Here is a 19,226-nt window from a genome sequence, read left to right as displayed (position 1 = left end):
AAAAGTGGATCGAAGCAATGGAAGAGTACTTCGATGTCACCGCGTACAATGAGAAGAGTAAAATGGCTCTAAAGATAGTAGAAACAGCCAGAGTGGCATGGAGAAACCACTGCAAGAGACAAACCGTCTGGATCGGAATACCCAGACATGGAATGATCTCAAAAATTACCTAAGGACGAGGTTCTGTTCTCCCGGCTTTTTGGAAACAAAGATGAACGAATTCTTAGAGTTAAACCAGGGGAGTAGAACTGTTGAATTATATCACCAAGCGTTTGCTCTCCTCCTCAAATTCTCACCACTGCTGCTGGATGAAGAATAGCTCATGGCCAGGTTCGGGGACCGAACGAACCTTTGAATAGCCTGGTGAAGAATGCCAAGCTAGTTTCCATGGCTGAAGCAGTGCGGATGGCGAAGGATTTCACCAAGGCCTTTGATGTCAAAGTTCCGCCAAAGCCAGCACCATCATCTTTCAAAAGGTTTTTAATTCCAGAAGGTGATTCCAACGTTCTGCCGCGCCTAAAAGATATCAGGGTCAAGCCTAGGACATGGGAAGTTCTAGAATGGAAGAAATTTCCTTTTCCCAAAACTCAATCCCCTAGAATTCAACTTCAGAAGTTCCACCCTTGAATAAGGGATTGAAATGCTATAAGTGTCAAGGATTTGGACATCATAGTATGGATTGCCCAACACCTTTTGGATCAAGGTTTTCGGGGGCAGGGAAATCAGGGATCAAGATTCCAGACTCCAGCTCCTTCCTTCCAGAGTAATCAGGTTTCTTTCCGCCAAAATCAAGAAAATCCTAGAGGCAGACCCTCTAACCAACCCGCAGTCTTAATCTAAAGTAGTGCAAGACCTCCGCCTTAGATTAGGGAAAGGCAAAGAGAGATATTTCCAAATCGATCGTCCACTTCCAAGGCAGTAACGCTGGAAATAATTGAAGAAGAAGAAGAACATGAAAGAGATCATACTCCACCTGCGAGATGAGGATATCTCACGTTTTTCAAGTGGGAGAGAATGTAAGATTCCTCCCCATCCCCTCAAGATGTCCAGTTTCTTCCCCTATAATCAATCCCCTTTTCAGAATAAAGATATTATTTTTACCTGTTTTGGCCTAGAGAGATAAAATGTTCTAGAGAGAGGTAACTCAATTTTTTAGATATCTTTGGATGGAAAAATATCCTTTCCTATTAAACTAAATTCCTCTGAAACAGAAATTCAAAAAGAACTCTCCAATGTGCAATTGGAATTAATTGAAAATAGGTAAAAGGACCTTATCCTGAGAGTCCAGATTTTCTAAAAATTTTGGATTAAGGTTCCTATGGACCAATAAGATTAATCCAAATGTAGAGAGGAGATAAATTGAAGAATAAAAAAAAATCTCCCAAAAATGAGTAAATACTCACATAAGATGAAGAGTTGACTAAGGACAAGGTTTATTAGTTAAAAAAGAAGAGATATTTAGACGAAATGATGCATTTTTGACACCTTAGTGTGGGGGATTCCCCTCATGAAGGAGGCACCTATTTCAAATGTGTGGATGAGTTTTAAACTCACAAATAATGAGATATTTTCATCTCTCCTCTCTCCTGTTTCAACTCCTGTGTGGATGAGTTTTAAACTCACAAATAATGAGATATTTTTATCTCTCCTCTCTCCTGTTTCAACTAGATCCAAAAAGTAAGCTAAACTGACCTAAAAATGGTCAAAAAGTGACCAAATTGATCTGGAAATTTCTAGAATTAGTTTGCTTGGTTAGAGGCTCACTTTTTCCTATAAATAGAAGCCTCTCTCTTTGTAAAAGCTTAATAGTGTTTTATGCATTGTTACTCTACTCCTTCCAGAGTCAAAAACATTGAATTCTTTGATAATTCACTTGTTTTTTACTAATTCCTCTACAAAGAACTGGTGGCCACTCTTGATCCAAGCAAGAGTAGAACCCTCAATCCCTCAAGCCAAAGGTAAGCTCACAAAACTCCATGTGTAAGTTAAAAATTCTACTTTTTTCTAATTCTATTCTATGGTTTTCTAATTTCTTATTTTTTAAAATGTGAAATTGGATGTTATGCCTTTATGGAAAGGCTTCCCCCTTCTCTTCATTAAGAATTTCAGCCTTTCTTTATCCTAAAAAGAGAGACAAACAAAATCAGTTAAACTTTTCCTATTGATGGCTCTTTAGAAGTGAAAATTGATTAGATTAGAGTGTTTTAATTCATCTTGGGGTAAATTCTAAGTAGATTTAGAATGTAAAAATTGAGAAATGGTCAGCCATACAAAGGAGGTTATGGCGAAATTTTTTTAAAATTTGTGGAAATAAGTTTTATCTTTATATTATTCAAAAAGAGTAATCCCCTCCATTTGTGTATTCTAAAAGTGTTATTTTCATTCTATGCATAGAAAGATGCATATTGAAAATATTCTTATTATAAAAGCGTTATTTTCATAAGAATTAATTTCTATGCATATAAAGATGCATATTGAAAATATTCTTATTATAAAAGCATTATTTTCATTAGAATTAATTTCTATGCATAGAAAGATGCATATTGGAAATATTTTTATTATAAAAGTGTTATTTTCATTATAATTAATTTCTATGCATAGAAAGATGCATATTGAAAATATTTTTATTATAAAAGCGTTATTTTCATTAGAATTAATTTCTATGCTTAGAAAGATGCATATCGAAAATATTTTTTTTAATAAAAGTGTTACTTTCACCAATATTGATTTTTATGCATAAAAGGATGCATAAAAGAATTTTTTATTATTATAAAAGTGTTACATTCATCAATATTGATTTTTATGCATAAAGTGATGCATAAAAGAATTTTTTTATTGTAAAAAGTATTACTTTTATTAAAATTGAATTTATGCATAGACAGATGCATAAAAGATTTATTTTTATTTCAAAAGTGTCATTCTCATTACAATTGAATTTATGCATAGAAAGATGCATAAAAGAATTATTTTTATTTCAAAAGTGTCATTCTCATTAAAATTGAATTTATGAATAGAAAGATGCATAACAGAATTTTTTTTATTTCAAAAGTGTCATTCTCATTAAATTTGAATTTATGCATAGAAAGATTTATTTTTATTTCAAAAGTGTTATTCTCATTAAAATTGAATTTATGCATAGAAAGATGCATAAAAGATTTATTTTTATTTCAAAAGAGTTATTCTCATAAAAATTAAATTTATGCATAAGAAGATGCATAAAGGATTTAATTTTATTTCAAAAGTGTTATTTTCCTTAAAATTGAAATATTCATAAATAGATGCGTAAAGAATCTTATTATCAAAAATTAGAATCCTCTTAAATTCTATGTTTAAGTTCTGTGAATAGAAGTGATGAGAATATGAGGCGAATAGATGTGAATCAGATGATGATTGAATGGATGGATGTGATGTGAATAAAGATGATGAGAATGTGATGTGAATTAGATGAGAAGAATGGATGGATGGATGTGGTGTGAATAGAGGTGATGAGAATATGAGGTGAATAGATGTGATGAGATAAGATGTGAATCAGATAGATGATGATTGGATGGATGGATGTGATGTGAATTAGATAGATGTGAATGAATGGATGGATGGGTGTGATGTGAATAGAGGTGATGAGATGAGAGGTAAATAGATGTGATGAGATGTGATGTGAATTAGATAGATGTGAATGGATGGATGGATGTGATGTGAATAGAGGTGATGAGATGTGAGGTGAATAGATGTGAGATGTGATGTGAATCAAATAGATGGGAATGAATGAATAGATGGATGTGATATGAATAGAGATTATGTGGATGTGAAGTGATAGATATGAATGTATGGATAGATGCGAGTAGTCGTACATGTGAACGAAAACAGCCTCAGCCCAATAGCTATGCGGCATATTCTTCTCTTCCATCAATGCTTGCGCAATCTCTGCAATGTGCCTGTTTTTCCACTCAGCAACTCTCCCCCTCCATCTGACCTTAGGCACTTTACATATTTCCCTGTTTGCTTTTCAACCATAACTCTGAAATTCTAAAAGTGAGTGAACACCTCACTCTTCTCCTGGATGGATGTGTATGAATGAGATACGATTATAATGGTGATGAGAATGAATGTGATGGATATGAATGAATGTGATGTGATGGGATGTGAATCGGGATAGATGTAAATGAATGAGATGTGAGGTAAAATGAATGAGATGTGATGTGAGTGAATGTTATGTGGTCTGAATGGATGAGATGTGAATGAATGTGATGTGATGAGATGTGGATATGGGTAGATGCGAGTGGATGAGATCTGATGAGGATAAAGTGAGTGATGAGATGAAAATGATGTGATTGGATGAGAATAGGAATACTTATGAAATGGTTGTGGAATTAATTAATGTGGTTTGATGTGGAGCAATGTGGAAAGACGAGAGTTTGTTATAGAAACTGTATTTTTGAACTGTTTTTAAATGACTGTTTTATGTCAAGAATGCTAGAGAAGCATTTTGATCGTCTTGTGAATGAGGTCGTGGAGACCTAATCTGATAAAGTTGCAAGAGCTGATGGAGGACGTCTCACGTAGCAAGGTCGGCCGAGGTCTTGACCAGCCTCGGTTCGATTAAAATGGTGAGCTTTCGGTACAGTGGATGAGGGACCAAGGAAGTGGCTTATGAGTGAAGCACTAGGTCACCTGTGAAGGATCCTAGAGGGTGTTGACCATACGGTGCTCGGGCTCTGGGTCGCCCGATGATACCCACACGTGCGTCGTGGAAGATATTGGAACAAGGAGTAAGAGTTGTTTTTTGAATTCGGGCATGGATGTGGTTGATTGACCTTGTTGGTCCTCTACGGATGAGTCCATGGTTCTTTTATATGGATCTGTTGGTTGATCTTGCTGATTTTCAACGAAGATTCCATTTTGATATGTGAATATTACCGAGTACTATGAGCTAGGAACCATCAAAAAGACCCCTGAGTGGACAGGTGGTGAGCGTTCTGGTTGCCAATGATGTCATAGGTACACTGAGGAAGGAATGATTGGAAATTAGAATTCAACTGGAAATTTTTGAAGGATTATGATCAGTGACTATGATTTCATTAAATGATTGTTTTAAAGACAGCTGAATCTGTGAAAAAAGCAATTTCATATTGGGTGTGTAAGTGGTGTGACTAGTTTTAAGTTTGCATGAATATCCGGCTAGGGGGCCTGGGAAATCTTTTCCTCCCTGGTATCCAGGACAAAACCTAACCAAATTCCTAATTGGATCCCATCACTACAGTGGTTGGGCGGTTGGCTTACCCATGGGATTGGATGGGGTTAGGCTGGACTGATGGATCCCTAAATTGAGACTCAATTCTGTTATGGTACGCTAGATGAAGTAAATCCCAGACAAAAATTGTTCTATGGAAAAGAATCAACGGCTATGCCTCTCGATGAGGAAAAAAATGTTGGTCTCTATGATCCAAGTGCAATCTTTCCCTGACCTGACTATGGGACTTATTACGGGTTCGGTCAGATCAGTTCAGTTAGTTAAGGCTTTTGACTACGTTAGAGAAAAATAATCGCCCAAGCTTTTCGAGTAAGGGAAGTTTTTCCGGGTTCAGTTTTGGAAGAACTGATGGATTAGTCTCTTGTCCGGATATCCGTGGGCGAGGCCCCGAGTGTGGGATCCTGCCCCGCGCAAGAAGTGCTACTTCCGATGCTAACACCCCTAAATTCGTTACATAGTGGGGACATGGATCCTGCAAGAATCTATCAAAGTAGTGATTATTAGCTAAATATGAGGTGTTTGAGCAAGTTGCTCTGTGAGGAGTGCATTAAAGACATTGTGCCATGTTCCTTTCAAAGGCGACTCTACCTCTATCTAAGTTTGGTCTACTTGACTGATAGGTTAAGGATATCAAGAAGGTATCTCACTCTAAGGCAAGAGTCATGAGTATATCACACAACTTATCCTTTAAGTGGTCATGGACTTTTGTTTCCTCCATGAATTGTAATTATTAAGTCACTATGCAGACTCTAGAGAAAGGGCTATGCCATCTGGCAACTCCCCAAGCTCCCCCTCGAGCATGAAGGGGAGCCAAAAACGTGTCGGTTCCACACACACACACACACACACATATATGTATGTATGTATGTATGTATGTATATATGTATATATATATGTATATGATGGTAGAATTTTCTCTATTATGTAATCAATATAATGAGCAATTGTTTTAAATGTATGAAAGTAAAAAAAGGGAAAGGAAACATCTTATCTCGCTTTTGAAGTGAATTGGAGACGAGAAGTCTAGTTTTGATACTTGAGAATTAGATAATATCAACAAATCAACATTCTTCACTAGCCCATTCAGGATAAGTGTTGCTAAGGTCAAAAGAGAGTGATATCACCTATGAGAAGTCTAGTTTTGATACTTGATGATATTAGCTATGGATTTAATGTCTAAATCCAAAGCAAAACTCTATACAATCCAAGATAAGTGATCCTAAGGTCAAAAGAGAGCGATATATCTACAAACTGGATCTCGTTCTTATGCTGTGAGAACTTGGATCTGGCCTGCTTCATATGTGGTTTGATGAAATCCATTTTCTAATGAACAAATGCTTGAAGCAATTAACTGTCTGTATGTAAACTAGTTGATTTGCATCAATTTCTACTCTTTGTATGAGGAAGTCTTTTCCATTCTCTTTCTTTTAGATGCGCTTTAATGCATGAGATTGGGTTGAAACTAGAACCACTAGATGTTGATAAACCATTCATTCAAGAAGGTTGTTATTACATGGGACATATACATTTCCCCCTATATAGAGATCTAAAAATGAAGTGTTAATTACTAGAACATTCTTTCATGTGTTCATTTTTTTATTTAAATGCCTTAAGTTTTATAGATTTTTTAGAACTTTAAAAATAACTACTTCATAATAGAATGGAAATCTTGCAAGTCTATGGTGCATATATTTCTCAAAAGAAACTCCAAAATAGTAATCAGTTATCTCTAAATCATCATCTATGAAACTCTTGCATGACTCCTTATGGAGCTTAATACATATGACCATGCTGCTTAAAATACCTCATCATAGTAGAGCACCATAGTCCCAAGTGGTAGCACATGTGAGACTAGATTTTTACTCTAACCTTAAGTTCTACTTAACCTTAATCCTTTCTAATACCAATCCTAATTGTGATCCTAATTCTAAACCTAATTGCTCCAAAATTTCTTTAGAGGGGAGGATATATGGTTCTTCAAACTTAAGCTAAAGTTTACATGGAAAGGTAGGTTGAATGGTTTGCAAAATTCTCCTATATTCTCAACCACATGGGTGCTTGGGACCAAAAAAAACTTATGGTAAAAAATGAGATTTGCCTTTTGTGCTAGGAAAGGATTAAGGTTAGTGAGGCTTAGAGTTAAGGATTTGGGATAGGGTTTTAGTTAGGAGTAGGGTCTATGTTGATATAGGTTCTTTGCAATTTTTAAGGATGTGTGACACCCTCCCCTACTTTTGTGCCATTATCATGGGTCCATTACCACTTTCTCAAAAACTTTATGAAGTGTGACTCTTCTTGACTTTTGTGACATTGGCATGGGTCCATTACCACTTTCTCAAAAACTTTATAGTTTGAAAATACACATGAACACTCGGGGGGTTCACCTATAAATATGTAAGAATAGCATGTGAGTTCATCGAAAGGGGTTTTTTAATTCAAAATTTCAAGGTAAATTTACAGAAATACATTTATAAAAGGGGTTTTTTAAATCGATTTTAAAAAAAACCAGAAGTTCATATAGAAAAGGGGGTCAATTTATTTATGAAAAATTCACAGGTAAGGGGTTTTTTAAATACCGTAGTGCAACCCTTGAGTATGAACATTGCTTTTATTTTTGTGTGAAGGTCCATAATGTAAAATTATAATTTACCTAAATATGTTGTTGGGGAAAAGGAAAGTGATGAAAGTAAATATAAAAGTTCACATTTGTACATTGATGTGGTGTTGTTGGAGAAATGGAAAGTGATGAAGGTAAATGTAAAAGTTCACATTTGTAATACGTTAACTAATGTGGTGTTGAGGTCAAGTTGAGGTTTCATTAAGATATGGTTTGGAGTAAGGGTAGGGTTTGACATAAGATCTATTCAAATAGGTCCTTTGTAAATTTTTGGAGTAGGGGTAAGGTTTGACATATGATCTATTCAAATAGGTCCTTTGTAGATTTTTGGAAGCCTCCCTTAATTTGTAAACATAAGAATGTTAAATGTAATAAGATACAGTTCTACTAATAAATGTCCTCAATTTTTAACTAAGCTTGTACATTTCATTAAGATCTCATTTCTTATTGATTCTTGTTTCCATTTATAAAATTTTGAAATAAATTATCGATATGAGTGATACCACATTCTCTTTTATCAAAAGCTGTACTCAATATGGTCAGCAATATGTCAATAGACACAGAAGCAAAAAGTGCCAAACTTTTTTGGAAGCTTAAAATTAGAAATTTTGAATATGTATATTCTTCTTCATAGAGTTCCCACTCTTTATGAAAAAAGAGATTTCTAACAACATACTTAATGGATATGATAAGTAGGCTACTAGATTCATGGTTTTTTTTAAAGATTGCAAGAGATATCAGATCCTCTTTTCTTCTTTTTCTATGAAAAGGAAGCATGATGATATGTAGTGGATATACTTTTCATAGAATAAACAAATGTACTACCTTAATTTATTTGAACTATCATTTTATCTTTGAATAGCGAAGTTATTGTGTACCAATATGAAAATCATAAAACTCTTCATGAGACTTGTATAACTAACAACATTCCAAGTAATATCAAACCCAACATAGGAAAGCACACAAATTAATGCTCACATCGTATACAATTACTGTGTAGAAGTTTAATTTGTATTGAAATGAAATAAGGATATATACGTGACCTTGGTAGTAGCTGATCTTTCTTCAAACAACGAGAAGATGACCTTGACAAAGTGAATTTCATGGTGGAGACTATCATGACGGAGAACTTAAGATAATTCAAGTGAGATGTACATTATTGCACATTTTACATTCATTCAACATTTAGGAAATTTATGAAGATATAGAGGTAATTATATATATATATATTAAAAATCAAATGCAATGCGTTGAGGGAGGGGGTGATTAATTGAGAAGATGCCAAGCTTATGAAGAGGCCAAGCTCAAAGCTCTAGCTCTTGCCCCTCATCATCACCACCAACCCTTCTCAAGAAGATGTGGGTAAATTAACAGTGTGAAGATGCCAAGCGTGTGAAGAGGCCAAGATCGGAGCTGTAGCTCTTGCCCCCCTCATCACCACCAACCCTTCTCAAGAAGATGTGGGTGCAAACCTAGCTAAACAAATCTTTTTGTGTTTTTGTTGGGTTTTTTTTGTGTGTTTTTTATAAGAGGGGGCTCATGAGGTGGATTAATCAAGGTTCATTATAGTGGCCAATCAAAGGGTCATTTGTGAAGACTATTTGGGAGAGACCCACAAAATTGGAGAGATGGTGTGAGTGTCTTTCTACCTAATTGAAAAAGATGGAGGAAGAGCTTGGACGTGATGGACCATCATCAAGACAGGTGAGACTGATTCTCGTGGGAATAGTTAGATTCTAGTAGGAAAAGTAAAATTAGAAATTGGGGGTAAGAGTACATGTATATATGAGGAGGAGGCCTTTTGCAACCCAAAATTAACAATATATGGGCATCTGAAAATGAGCTCACCACCACCTCCTCCTCCTCCTCCTTCTTCTCGTTCTCCCACCTCTCTCTCTCACTCTTCGCGAGCATTGAGACCTCACAGAGCTTCCCACAGAGCTTCGCCTTCCTGCGAAGCTCTTGCCGCCTTCGTGCCTTTCTCATGGGAAGAGAAACCAGGCGTTCCCAAACAGCTGCAGCAGCACAATCCTCATGACCTAATCACCGCTTATAATACTGCGTTTATCCATTCACAGAGAGAGGCTAATCATTTCTTTCCTCTTCGCAAGCCTCCCTGTTTGCAAAACCCCATATCCGCAATCAATGGACAGCAGGGCGCAGCAGCAGCTCCTGCGCCGCCCAAGCAGTATCACAATGGCATGCTTGTCAGAAAGCAAAGCAATAAAAAAAGCTCGAAAGTAGAAGATGATCCTTTTGTCATGGCCATCCAAGCTTGCAGGAAGGGCTATAAGGAAGCACCGATTAGGGTTTACTATGAGGATGATAACAGGAAAGATGATGAGCGATCAGCAGGGAGGTTTAGGGATGAGTTCACAACGGAAGGCAGGGTGGAGCTGAGACATCTCACGATAAAGCAGCTGTTTACACAACAGCTGCAGGAGGAGGAGGAGCTAAGAAAGCAGAGGGAGCCCCTCATCATCACTCACTCAAAGCACCGGAAGAAGACCACCAGTCCTTTTAGTCTACTGGCTAGCTGCTTGGGTTACAACAATTCCTGACATGAGGTGCCCTCTTGTTGTAATAAGAAGTATTTGCCTTCTAAAGAAGAGGACTCTCCCAAGGTAAACGCTCTCTTTTGATATATTTATTCATCCCACTATGCATCTTTTAAATTCTTGATAATAGCCACCAATTATGTGTTGGGCTGGCTTAATAAGGCCTTTTCCATCCCACTAACACTCAATGGTTAAGTTCCTTAATCCCTATTAAGCCTAGATCTTCTCCCCCAACTTAACCACCTATTAAGCCTAGATCTTCTCCCCCAACTTAACCACCTTACATGGATACTCAACAATACTCCACAACCCTTTGATTGTCAGAGCTTGTATAGTTTTATATTTTGTCGAGAGGAGGAAGATTTCTTCATGTTTTGGCTTCACAATCCTTCAAGTGTTCTTTCTTTTCTATAGTTTCAAACTTTCTTCACATTTTGGTTTCAAAATCCTTCAATTGTTCTTCCTTTTTTTGCAGTCTCATGGTTTGCGTAGTTCTAAGGATTTCTTTGCATCTTATTCTTCCCCCTTTCCCACTTCAAAATCCCCCTCTCCCACTTCAAAGTTTAACTCTTTCCCTAGGCTAAGAAGACATGGTTAATGATCTTCCATTTTGGTTGCTTATGCAAGTCTCAAGGCTAAATGTGTTATTTTCTCGTTAATTTATGGGTCCTTTCTGAATTAAATGTAGGCCTAAGAGTAGGTAGTGACAATTTAGTTCATTAAATTCATAATATCTCTTTAATTTATGGGTCCTTTCTGAATTAAATGTAGGCCTAAGAGTAGGCAGTGACAATTTAGTTCATTAAATTCATAATATCTCTTTAAAAATACAAATCATGATACAAAATGCTACCTAAAGATTGCTTTCATACAAAGTAGGTTATTGTGTGCCTACAAGCATGTAGATGTACGTGTGTGTGTGTGTGTGAGTATGTGTGTGTGCACACACATGCATGTGTATATTGTTTGTGTACGTGTGTGTAGTGTGTTGTGTGTGTGTGTGTGTGTGTGTGTTGTGTGTGCGTGCATGTGTGTGTGTTGTGTGTGTTGTGTGTTGTGTGTGTGTGTGTGTGTGTGTGTGTGTGCATGTGTGTGGGGGGGTGCATGTAGGAGCGCATGCACACATGCACACATGCACGAGAGAGAGAGAGAGAGAGAGAGAGAGAGAGAGAGAGAGAGAACCTTGTGAACAAATACCTAGAATGGCCATTGAAAATGATGATGCATATGTGCTCGAAAGACATGGGATCTAAATTCTTGAAGAGTTTACATGTGGTTATGTTTGCTAGTGTGCTTGTGAGTTTTAGTATGAAACTTTCTAGATAGTCTATAGGACACATCCATGTAAATATGTCCATCTACACTCATCATCAACTCGCCGACTCGGTGAGCTAGGGACTAAATTTGGTTTGAAAAGTTTATTTGGGGGAGCTAATTTTGTTAGGGACGACTAAGAGCCCATAGGTTTATGTCCATGTAAATACATTCCTCCACACTAGACTACGGAATAGATTTGGTTTGAAAATCATGAATATGTTTTGTCCAAGTCTAAACAGGAAATTCGTGGGCAATTTGCACTCGAGAGACTCATTGTATAGAAGTGAGAGTTCACTTTCATAGAATAATTGAGGACTCTTCTCATTTTTATTATTTTGCATTTACTTTCATACAATAATTGAGGACTCGCCTCATTTTCTTATTTTGCATTGCATGGTCCTATTTTGTTTTTATCCTCTCTCTCTCTCTCTCTCTCTCTCTCTCTCTCTCTCTCTCTCAACCCTAATTACAAAGACACACATTAACTGTCTCAAGTTCACAACAATCACTACAAGGAAAAAGGGGGCTAAAAGTTAGTTATGTGTATAGTGACATACTAGGCATGTCACAAATCATCATCTTATGGACATGCTAAATGTGTAGTGATATACTAAGCCTATCACAAAGCATCATCTTTATGGACATGCTAGATGTGTAGTGATATACTAAGCATGTCACAAAACATCATCTTTATGAACATGCTAAATGCCATAAATTACTTACATGGGCTTAAAGAAATGCATAACTTGTGTTGCAAATTCTTCCTGTCATCACGATGTTGCAAAATGACACTTTACTTTGCTATAATATTGGCCATATTTAGCACCTTGGTCTCTCTCTCTCTCTCTCTCTCTCTCTCTGGTACTTGATAATATATTATCTTGATTGATTATTAGATCTACCAATGTTGTTGCAACCTCTACTGGTATATCAAGGTGTCTTGTTTTTTGATGCAAGGTAAAGCTACACATTACCATTTTCTTGCATAACCAACAAGTATGAGGATGAAATCACTCTAAGTGGATATCTTTGGAGAATTACGAGTATTTCCATTATTTTTGAAGGGGAATTCTGTAGATGGGGCGGCGCATAGTTCTGGTTACGCAAATCACTCTGGCGTTCGGCCGCGTACCATCCCGTAGAAATCCTTCTACAAGATAGAGGGACCAGGCCCAGGCGACTGTTTACCAAAAACAAAGGCAAGAATAAGAACAAGAAGAGAAACTTCTTGTTACTTTTCTTCTTATTCTTATTTATCTTCATCTTCATCGTTGTCTTTGTCTTCTTCTTATCTTTTTTCTTCTTCTTTTTTAAAGAAGAAGAAGAGGAAGAAAAATAAGAATAGAAGTTTGTATTAAAGATTCCCCTTCTTCTCATACATAAGAAGAGAAAATTTCACTCTTTTTTTTATTAGATATTTTAAAGTAAACTTATTTGTTGTTAGTATGTTGTAAGGCTATCAATAAATGTAGAAGAAGATAAAGATGTTTGCATGCTCTATCACTAATTATAGATTCATTCATTATCCTATTTTTTAACATATCACTTTTCTAGTCATCAAAATAAACAAGTATATTTTAGTTTAAAGTAAACAAAAAAAAATAATTTGATCATTTAAAATGGATGAAAACTAACATTGATGAGAAAGGACTTGAATATGGAAATGACCAATCAATACATTTAAAACAATTGTAGCTTAGTGATCATGGGAAACCCAAATATATGTATGTGAGTATCAATGGACCTCCACTTCAACAAGAGAGTAATACATTACTACCTAAATGTATGCAAGAGAGCAACTTAGCAAGATTATAGCAAATAGTAAGACAGTACTACCTAAATGGACCTCCACTTCAAAAAGAGAGTAAGACAATATTACCTAAATGTATGCAAGAGAGCAATTTAGCAAGAGTATAGCAAATAGTATGAGAGAGAGAGAGAGAGAGAGAGAGAGAGAGAGAGAGAGAGAGAGCTCCTTCCAAAATATAGCAAGCCTAATTATAGAGTCTTGGGACTACCAAAAGCATAAAAATACTAATTGGTATGTACAAAGGTTTAACACTAAGGCATTACAAAAATATAAATGCCAAATATGTAATGAAGGGGGCTTGGTATTGGACATAAAGGGAGCCCATGGGTATGGATATGGCCGGGCAAGTATGGAGGCCCAACATGAATGAGTGTGAAAAACTGGGCAAGTATATAAGTGAACAAATTGTAATTAAGACCATCTAATCATTTTGACTAATCAAATCATACTTCTTGGAGCTCCAAGCTTCTATGGCTATATAGGGTGGTACTCCCTTGGCATGTGGTACTCCATTATGAGTGCATTCTCTTTCTTTCTCTCTCCATCATTACAATGGTATCAGAGCTTTGTCTTTGATCCAATTTTCTAAAAAATTTCAAAAATTTTACATTTTCTTGGACTTTCTTGATTTTCTTGATTAAGAAATGGCTATGGTGATTGGGGAATGATTGAATCTCTTTGATTATTTTAGTTTGTTCTAAGCTTTAGGGGGCTATGGGTCACTATGGATTAAAATTTGGGGTAGCTGCTCCAAAATTTGAATGGCATGACCAAAATTGGGGAAACGTTTTGCTAATCAAGATTAGGATCCTTAATCAAAATGTTTTGCTTCCTTGTTTGATCTTGGATCTGTCTTGGTGCTTCAATCTTGGCCTAAAGGTTAGCCAAGAATTAGGGCTTTGTTTAGGGTTGACTTAAGCTTCCATTTGAGCCTTTGAATGGTGGATTTTGTGGAGTATTTCTACCTGTGAGGCTACATCTTCCTGTGCCCATTTTTCCTCATTTTGTGGAGTTTTAGGCTCACATGGAGCTTGATTAAGCCTTGGAATGGCTTAAGCAAGCACAGGACCTTAATCAATTGTTGTATGAGGATAAATTTTGTGGCCGTTCGCTGCTGTGGAGACATTGTTGCTATGCATGAATTCTCCCCATCATTACAGTAAATCTGGCCATAAGGAGCTATGTGTGTCTAGTTGTGGTGTACTGTGTGCTTTCTCCCCATTATTACAATCATTTTAGTGCATCTGGTCGTCGTGAGGAGCTCTGCGTGGCTGGCCATGGTGTACTATGTGTTTTCTCCATCATTTAGGTTGTGTGAAGTGGCGATTTCAACTTCCCATCATTTCACATCTTCAACACCTTCATGAAGACAAGCGATGGCAACTACTTGAAGGCAATTTTGCAGGGGTTTCTCTCATTTCAAATTGCATATAGTAAGGCTGCGTTTTAAATGTTTTGAATGCCATTGCTAAGAAACATCTTGGCTGTGTGTATTTGGGATGCATATGGCTGTGTTTTAATTGCTTTTTGAATGCCATTACTTTACCTTCTTGCATGCTACATGCAAGGATGCTATGCCCATGATATTTGGAGGCTTTTGCATGGTCAATATATCTACCATTGAAGTGATTTGAGGATGCATGAGTATGGTACAATTGAGGCTATAATTTTTGGAAATTTTCTTGGCCTTCTCATGTGCTTTTGCTTCGCACATTAAGCAAGAATTGCATCTTTGTGCTTTGCCATTGATCCATTGAAGCTTCTAGTTGCCATTTGGATGATTATCTTACTCATTAATGATGGCTATGGAGTGATGGCAAAGGGCTGAAGTGTTATCCATGAAAACAATGAATGGTGGTTTCATATTAGTGCCAAAACTTGGCCTAAAGCAACATGCATGTGACTACGTGAGCCAATGATTGCATTGATCTTGGGAGCCCTTACTTGAAGATGATCCTTGCAAAACATATGCCTTGTGATTCTATTTGGATCCTATTTGGATGTTGTTTGATGTGACTTGGTGTATTGAAGCTACTTTGGATGATTGAAGGAAAGCATGAGTACATGCTCATTGTAATGGATAATATGAAAATAGCATGAGTCATGCTAAACGCATTGTAAGTGCTCCTACCTTCTCTTTTTAAAGTTACATCCACATACACCTCACTTGTACTCTCACTTTAATTTCTAGCATCTAGTATGCTTGTGAGGGTACTTCGGGCATTGAAGGAGAGGTCCGGGGGGAGCATGACATGAACTCTCCTTGTCGTGAGTACTTTTGGAAAAGCAGCAAGGAGGGGGATTAGGTACATTGGATGTGAAGACTTGGACCCAACTTGTGCCTAGATTTAGACTAGGTACGAGGGTGGGAAGGCTTGGCTGGGAGATTGGCAAGCATAAAGCACTCCTTCAACACACAACTTGACTACATTGCAAGCATGCCGAGGCTATGGAAGCCAAATGTTACTTGATTGAGCATGCCATGGTGGACACTTGGTAATGATCAAAGCATAAGAGTTGCATGGGCAAGTGTATGATTTTGGTGGTGATTACTTGGGACATTATGTCATGATTGGACATTGGGAAAATGCTAGTGGATTATGATTGAGATTTGTTCCGTATTGTGGGGAGATTATGGCCAAATTTTTGTGATTTTCTTGCACTCTGCAGTGAATACAAACGTTTAATTCCCAAACCACTCAAGATCTCTCAAGGGCTTTGGGAAGCCTTAAAAGGGCATCTTAAAGCAAATCTAACAAGGTGCCAAGTGGTTGATTTGGACACCATTTCAGGGTGCAAAGGGGCTAGTTTGGTCAGACTAAAAATCCTAATTCAGTCAAAAATGGTGCGGACTGAATTCAAGGTGTTTACATAGCTTAAGAGAACTACCTAAGAGCTTCCAAATGAGCCAACAAGTTCCCAATTCCATTACCATCTAGATGGTCAACCTCACATAGTTGACTTTCAACAAAAGTCAAAACAGAGAGATATAAGGGGTGCTCAAAGTGGTGCTTCAGGGTGATATGAGTGTTCCTCTCATCGTCGAGACAAATGCGACAAGCCTTTGATCATTCAATTCTGACATCGATAGCACCAAAAACCCTAATTTGGTACCATGGGGGGTGTGACCGTGAACAAGAGGGAATGCCTTTACATGACATGAGTGATCACATAGTGAATGAGGGCATGTCAGGGCACACAAGTGGAAGTGCACAAGTTTCTTTTGGAGCACATTACTTTTGATATGCTGAAGGTTACTATCACTGAAGCTATGAAGGATGCACAAAGGGATATTTACTTCCAAAATAGTGAGCTTTTGAGGCAAAACAGTGAGCATATGTGGCAAAGAAATGTTTTCATGGAGCAAATGTTCAATGCTATCAATGAGGGCTTCAAGAAGCTTGGTGATGGGATAAATGAAGTGCAAAGGTGTGTGAAAAAGATTGACACTTCTCTTGATAAGACAAGAGGCTAGTCACAACCACAAAGATCATTTCCAAATCCATCATCTTATGAGCTTTGTCGACAAGGAAATTTTGTATTTGAGGTGGGAACTTCCAATGGGAACACTCAAACTATGAAGACAACACTTCAAAAGAACCCAAAATATGTTTGTCACATTGGATTACCATTGTCAAAGACCTATGGAAAGGAATAAAAGGATATGCAAGATTTGATGGATTCAAAACAGTCCGGACAACATTGCATGTAATTTCCAATGATCATGAAAAAGAAAGGTATGCACGGTTGTATGATGAGGTCATACACTCCAAGTTGCCAAAGTCCTTGACAAAGGATGAATTTATGGATCGTATAGTTTCTACCCCTATTGGAAGCTTATGGTTCAAGCATGGTGAACCAATTTTAGAAGCTTTGCTCTTTGATGGGGAAGGAGTCACTTGTATATAGCTCAAGGAATGGATTCACAATTGGGATGCCTACTTTTGTTCCATGCAATGAGGGGGACAAAGTGAAGCAAGTGACATGAAAATTTGGAGGCAAAGCTAGACAATGGTGGCTGCAAGTAATGCATGAGTACAAGTGGGATTGGGCAAATCTAGCCTATGAAGTGGTGTAAAACTTTGTCTACTTAAGAGAAATGGAGCTTTAGGAAAAAATGCATGCCACTATTACATGTGGATTCATTGCCTAAGTATGCCGAGGAATATTGGTACCTTTCCTTCTTTGTGCCTAACATTGAGGAGAAGGAGAGCATAAGTGGATTTGTGTAAAAATTAGGCAAGGAGTTCATGCAAGTGGTCCAATGCATCATGGATATTGAAAGTGACATTGCTCTCAATGAGATCATGTTGTTGGTGGAACTCTTTTACACGCCTACCTCATCTATACATGGGCTTTTTAATTACTAGGAGTTCACTTCAGTCCACATCTCTTATTGGAAGCCATTGCTATGGGGACACTTCAAGTGATGAAGGCTATGCTAATGATTTATGTCAAGTGGCTTCAATGCATGTATGGATGGCTGAAAATGAACCAGTGGACAGCCATGAGGATGCAAGTGTTGATGGGGACGATGAAGAGCAAATGCATGGATCTCTTCTCGAGGAGAATTGTTTGGATAAAGATGAATGCAATGAGACCCTTCTTGATGAAGGGGATAACCCTTACGAAGATCTTCATGGTGTTGTATTGCATGAGGAAAATGTGGTTGCTGACCATGAAGATGTGGCACATGATGTGGATTCACAAAATGATGGTGTGGATGAAAGTAATAATGTGATTGATTATGATCCATATGATGGCATCTATGAAAAAAATGCTTTGGGTAATGATGATGATGATACTTTGGTTTATGGAAGTGATTCATGGGTGGACTTTCATGGTGGATCATTGGTTGGTGATGAAAGTTCCAGCCATGATGATTCATACCCATTTGATCCCAGTATACATGGAAAGGTGCTTAATGTGGATTCATTTCCATATGACCCGGGTGGATACTATGCATTGCCACTGGAAGCGGATGGGTTTCCTTTTGAACTAGACATTTTTGGAAGTCAACTGTATTGATGGGACTTGGCATGGGTCACCTATGATTTGGGAGGAGATTACCTTACGCTGCTTGAGTCTTCAGGAAATGGGTATAGCTGTATGGTGTTTTTGAATAGCTATATGCATGAAATGATGGGATGATGGCATGAAGGGTGTCATTGCTAGTCTAGAAATCACTACACAACTTTTTATCTCTATCAGAGACAATGATCTTTGGTAACCCATGATGTACAAATAGTTGTTTAATGAGCATATGTGCAATTGGATAAGCATTTTTTGCAAGGAATGAATGAAACGAGAAACTACACGTACGAGACCTCGAGAAGCATGCCAATAGAAAAATATAAACGTGAGAGAACACCAGATTGGGTCCCAACTGCCCCCCCAAAGCATCCCCTTGAGTACTTATAGATTTTTATTCCATTAAAAATAGGTTAAATGGCTATTTTAGCCCAAGATTTCTCTACAAGCTTTATTTTTACAAAAATAAAAGAATTCAAAAATCCTAGCTTGCTCCACAAGTTTTCTTTTGCAAAGAATAAAATATTTGAGAAATCTCACTCCCGTGACAGTCCTCCCAGTTTAGGAGACAACCGTCCTTGGTTGTAACTACTATAAGCATACATAGGTGATTAAACACATTAATCGTTTAGATTGGATTCACTC

The 19,226-nt window shown here is 37.3% G+C and overlaps 1 protein-coding gene across 1 annotated transcript; it reads left to right on the top strand.

Moving 5' to 3' along the window:
* Positions 1-9,695: 9,695 nt before the first annotated feature.
* On the top strand, positions 9,696-10,886 carry LOC147605146 (uncharacterized). The gene has a single exon (XM_086794108.1). It carries the CDS (start codon positions 9,704-9,706, stop codon positions 10,424-10,426), a length of 723 nt encoding a protein of 240 aa, XP_086650234.1. The 5' UTR covers positions 9,696-9,703; the 3' UTR covers positions 10,427-10,886.
* Positions 10,887-19,226: the final 8,340 nt, after the last annotated feature.

This window comes from Cibotium barometz, chromosome 60, assembly GCF_041138505.1.
Source record: "Cibotium barometz isolate CiBa-2024 chromosome 60, ASM4113850v1, whole genome shotgun sequence".
NCBI lineage: Eukaryota > Viridiplantae > Streptophyta > Polypodiopsida > Cyatheales > Cibotiaceae > Cibotium > Cibotium barometz.
The sequence above is the reverse complement of the archived record's forward strand: the minus strand, read 5'-3'. Positions and strand labels throughout refer to the sequence as shown.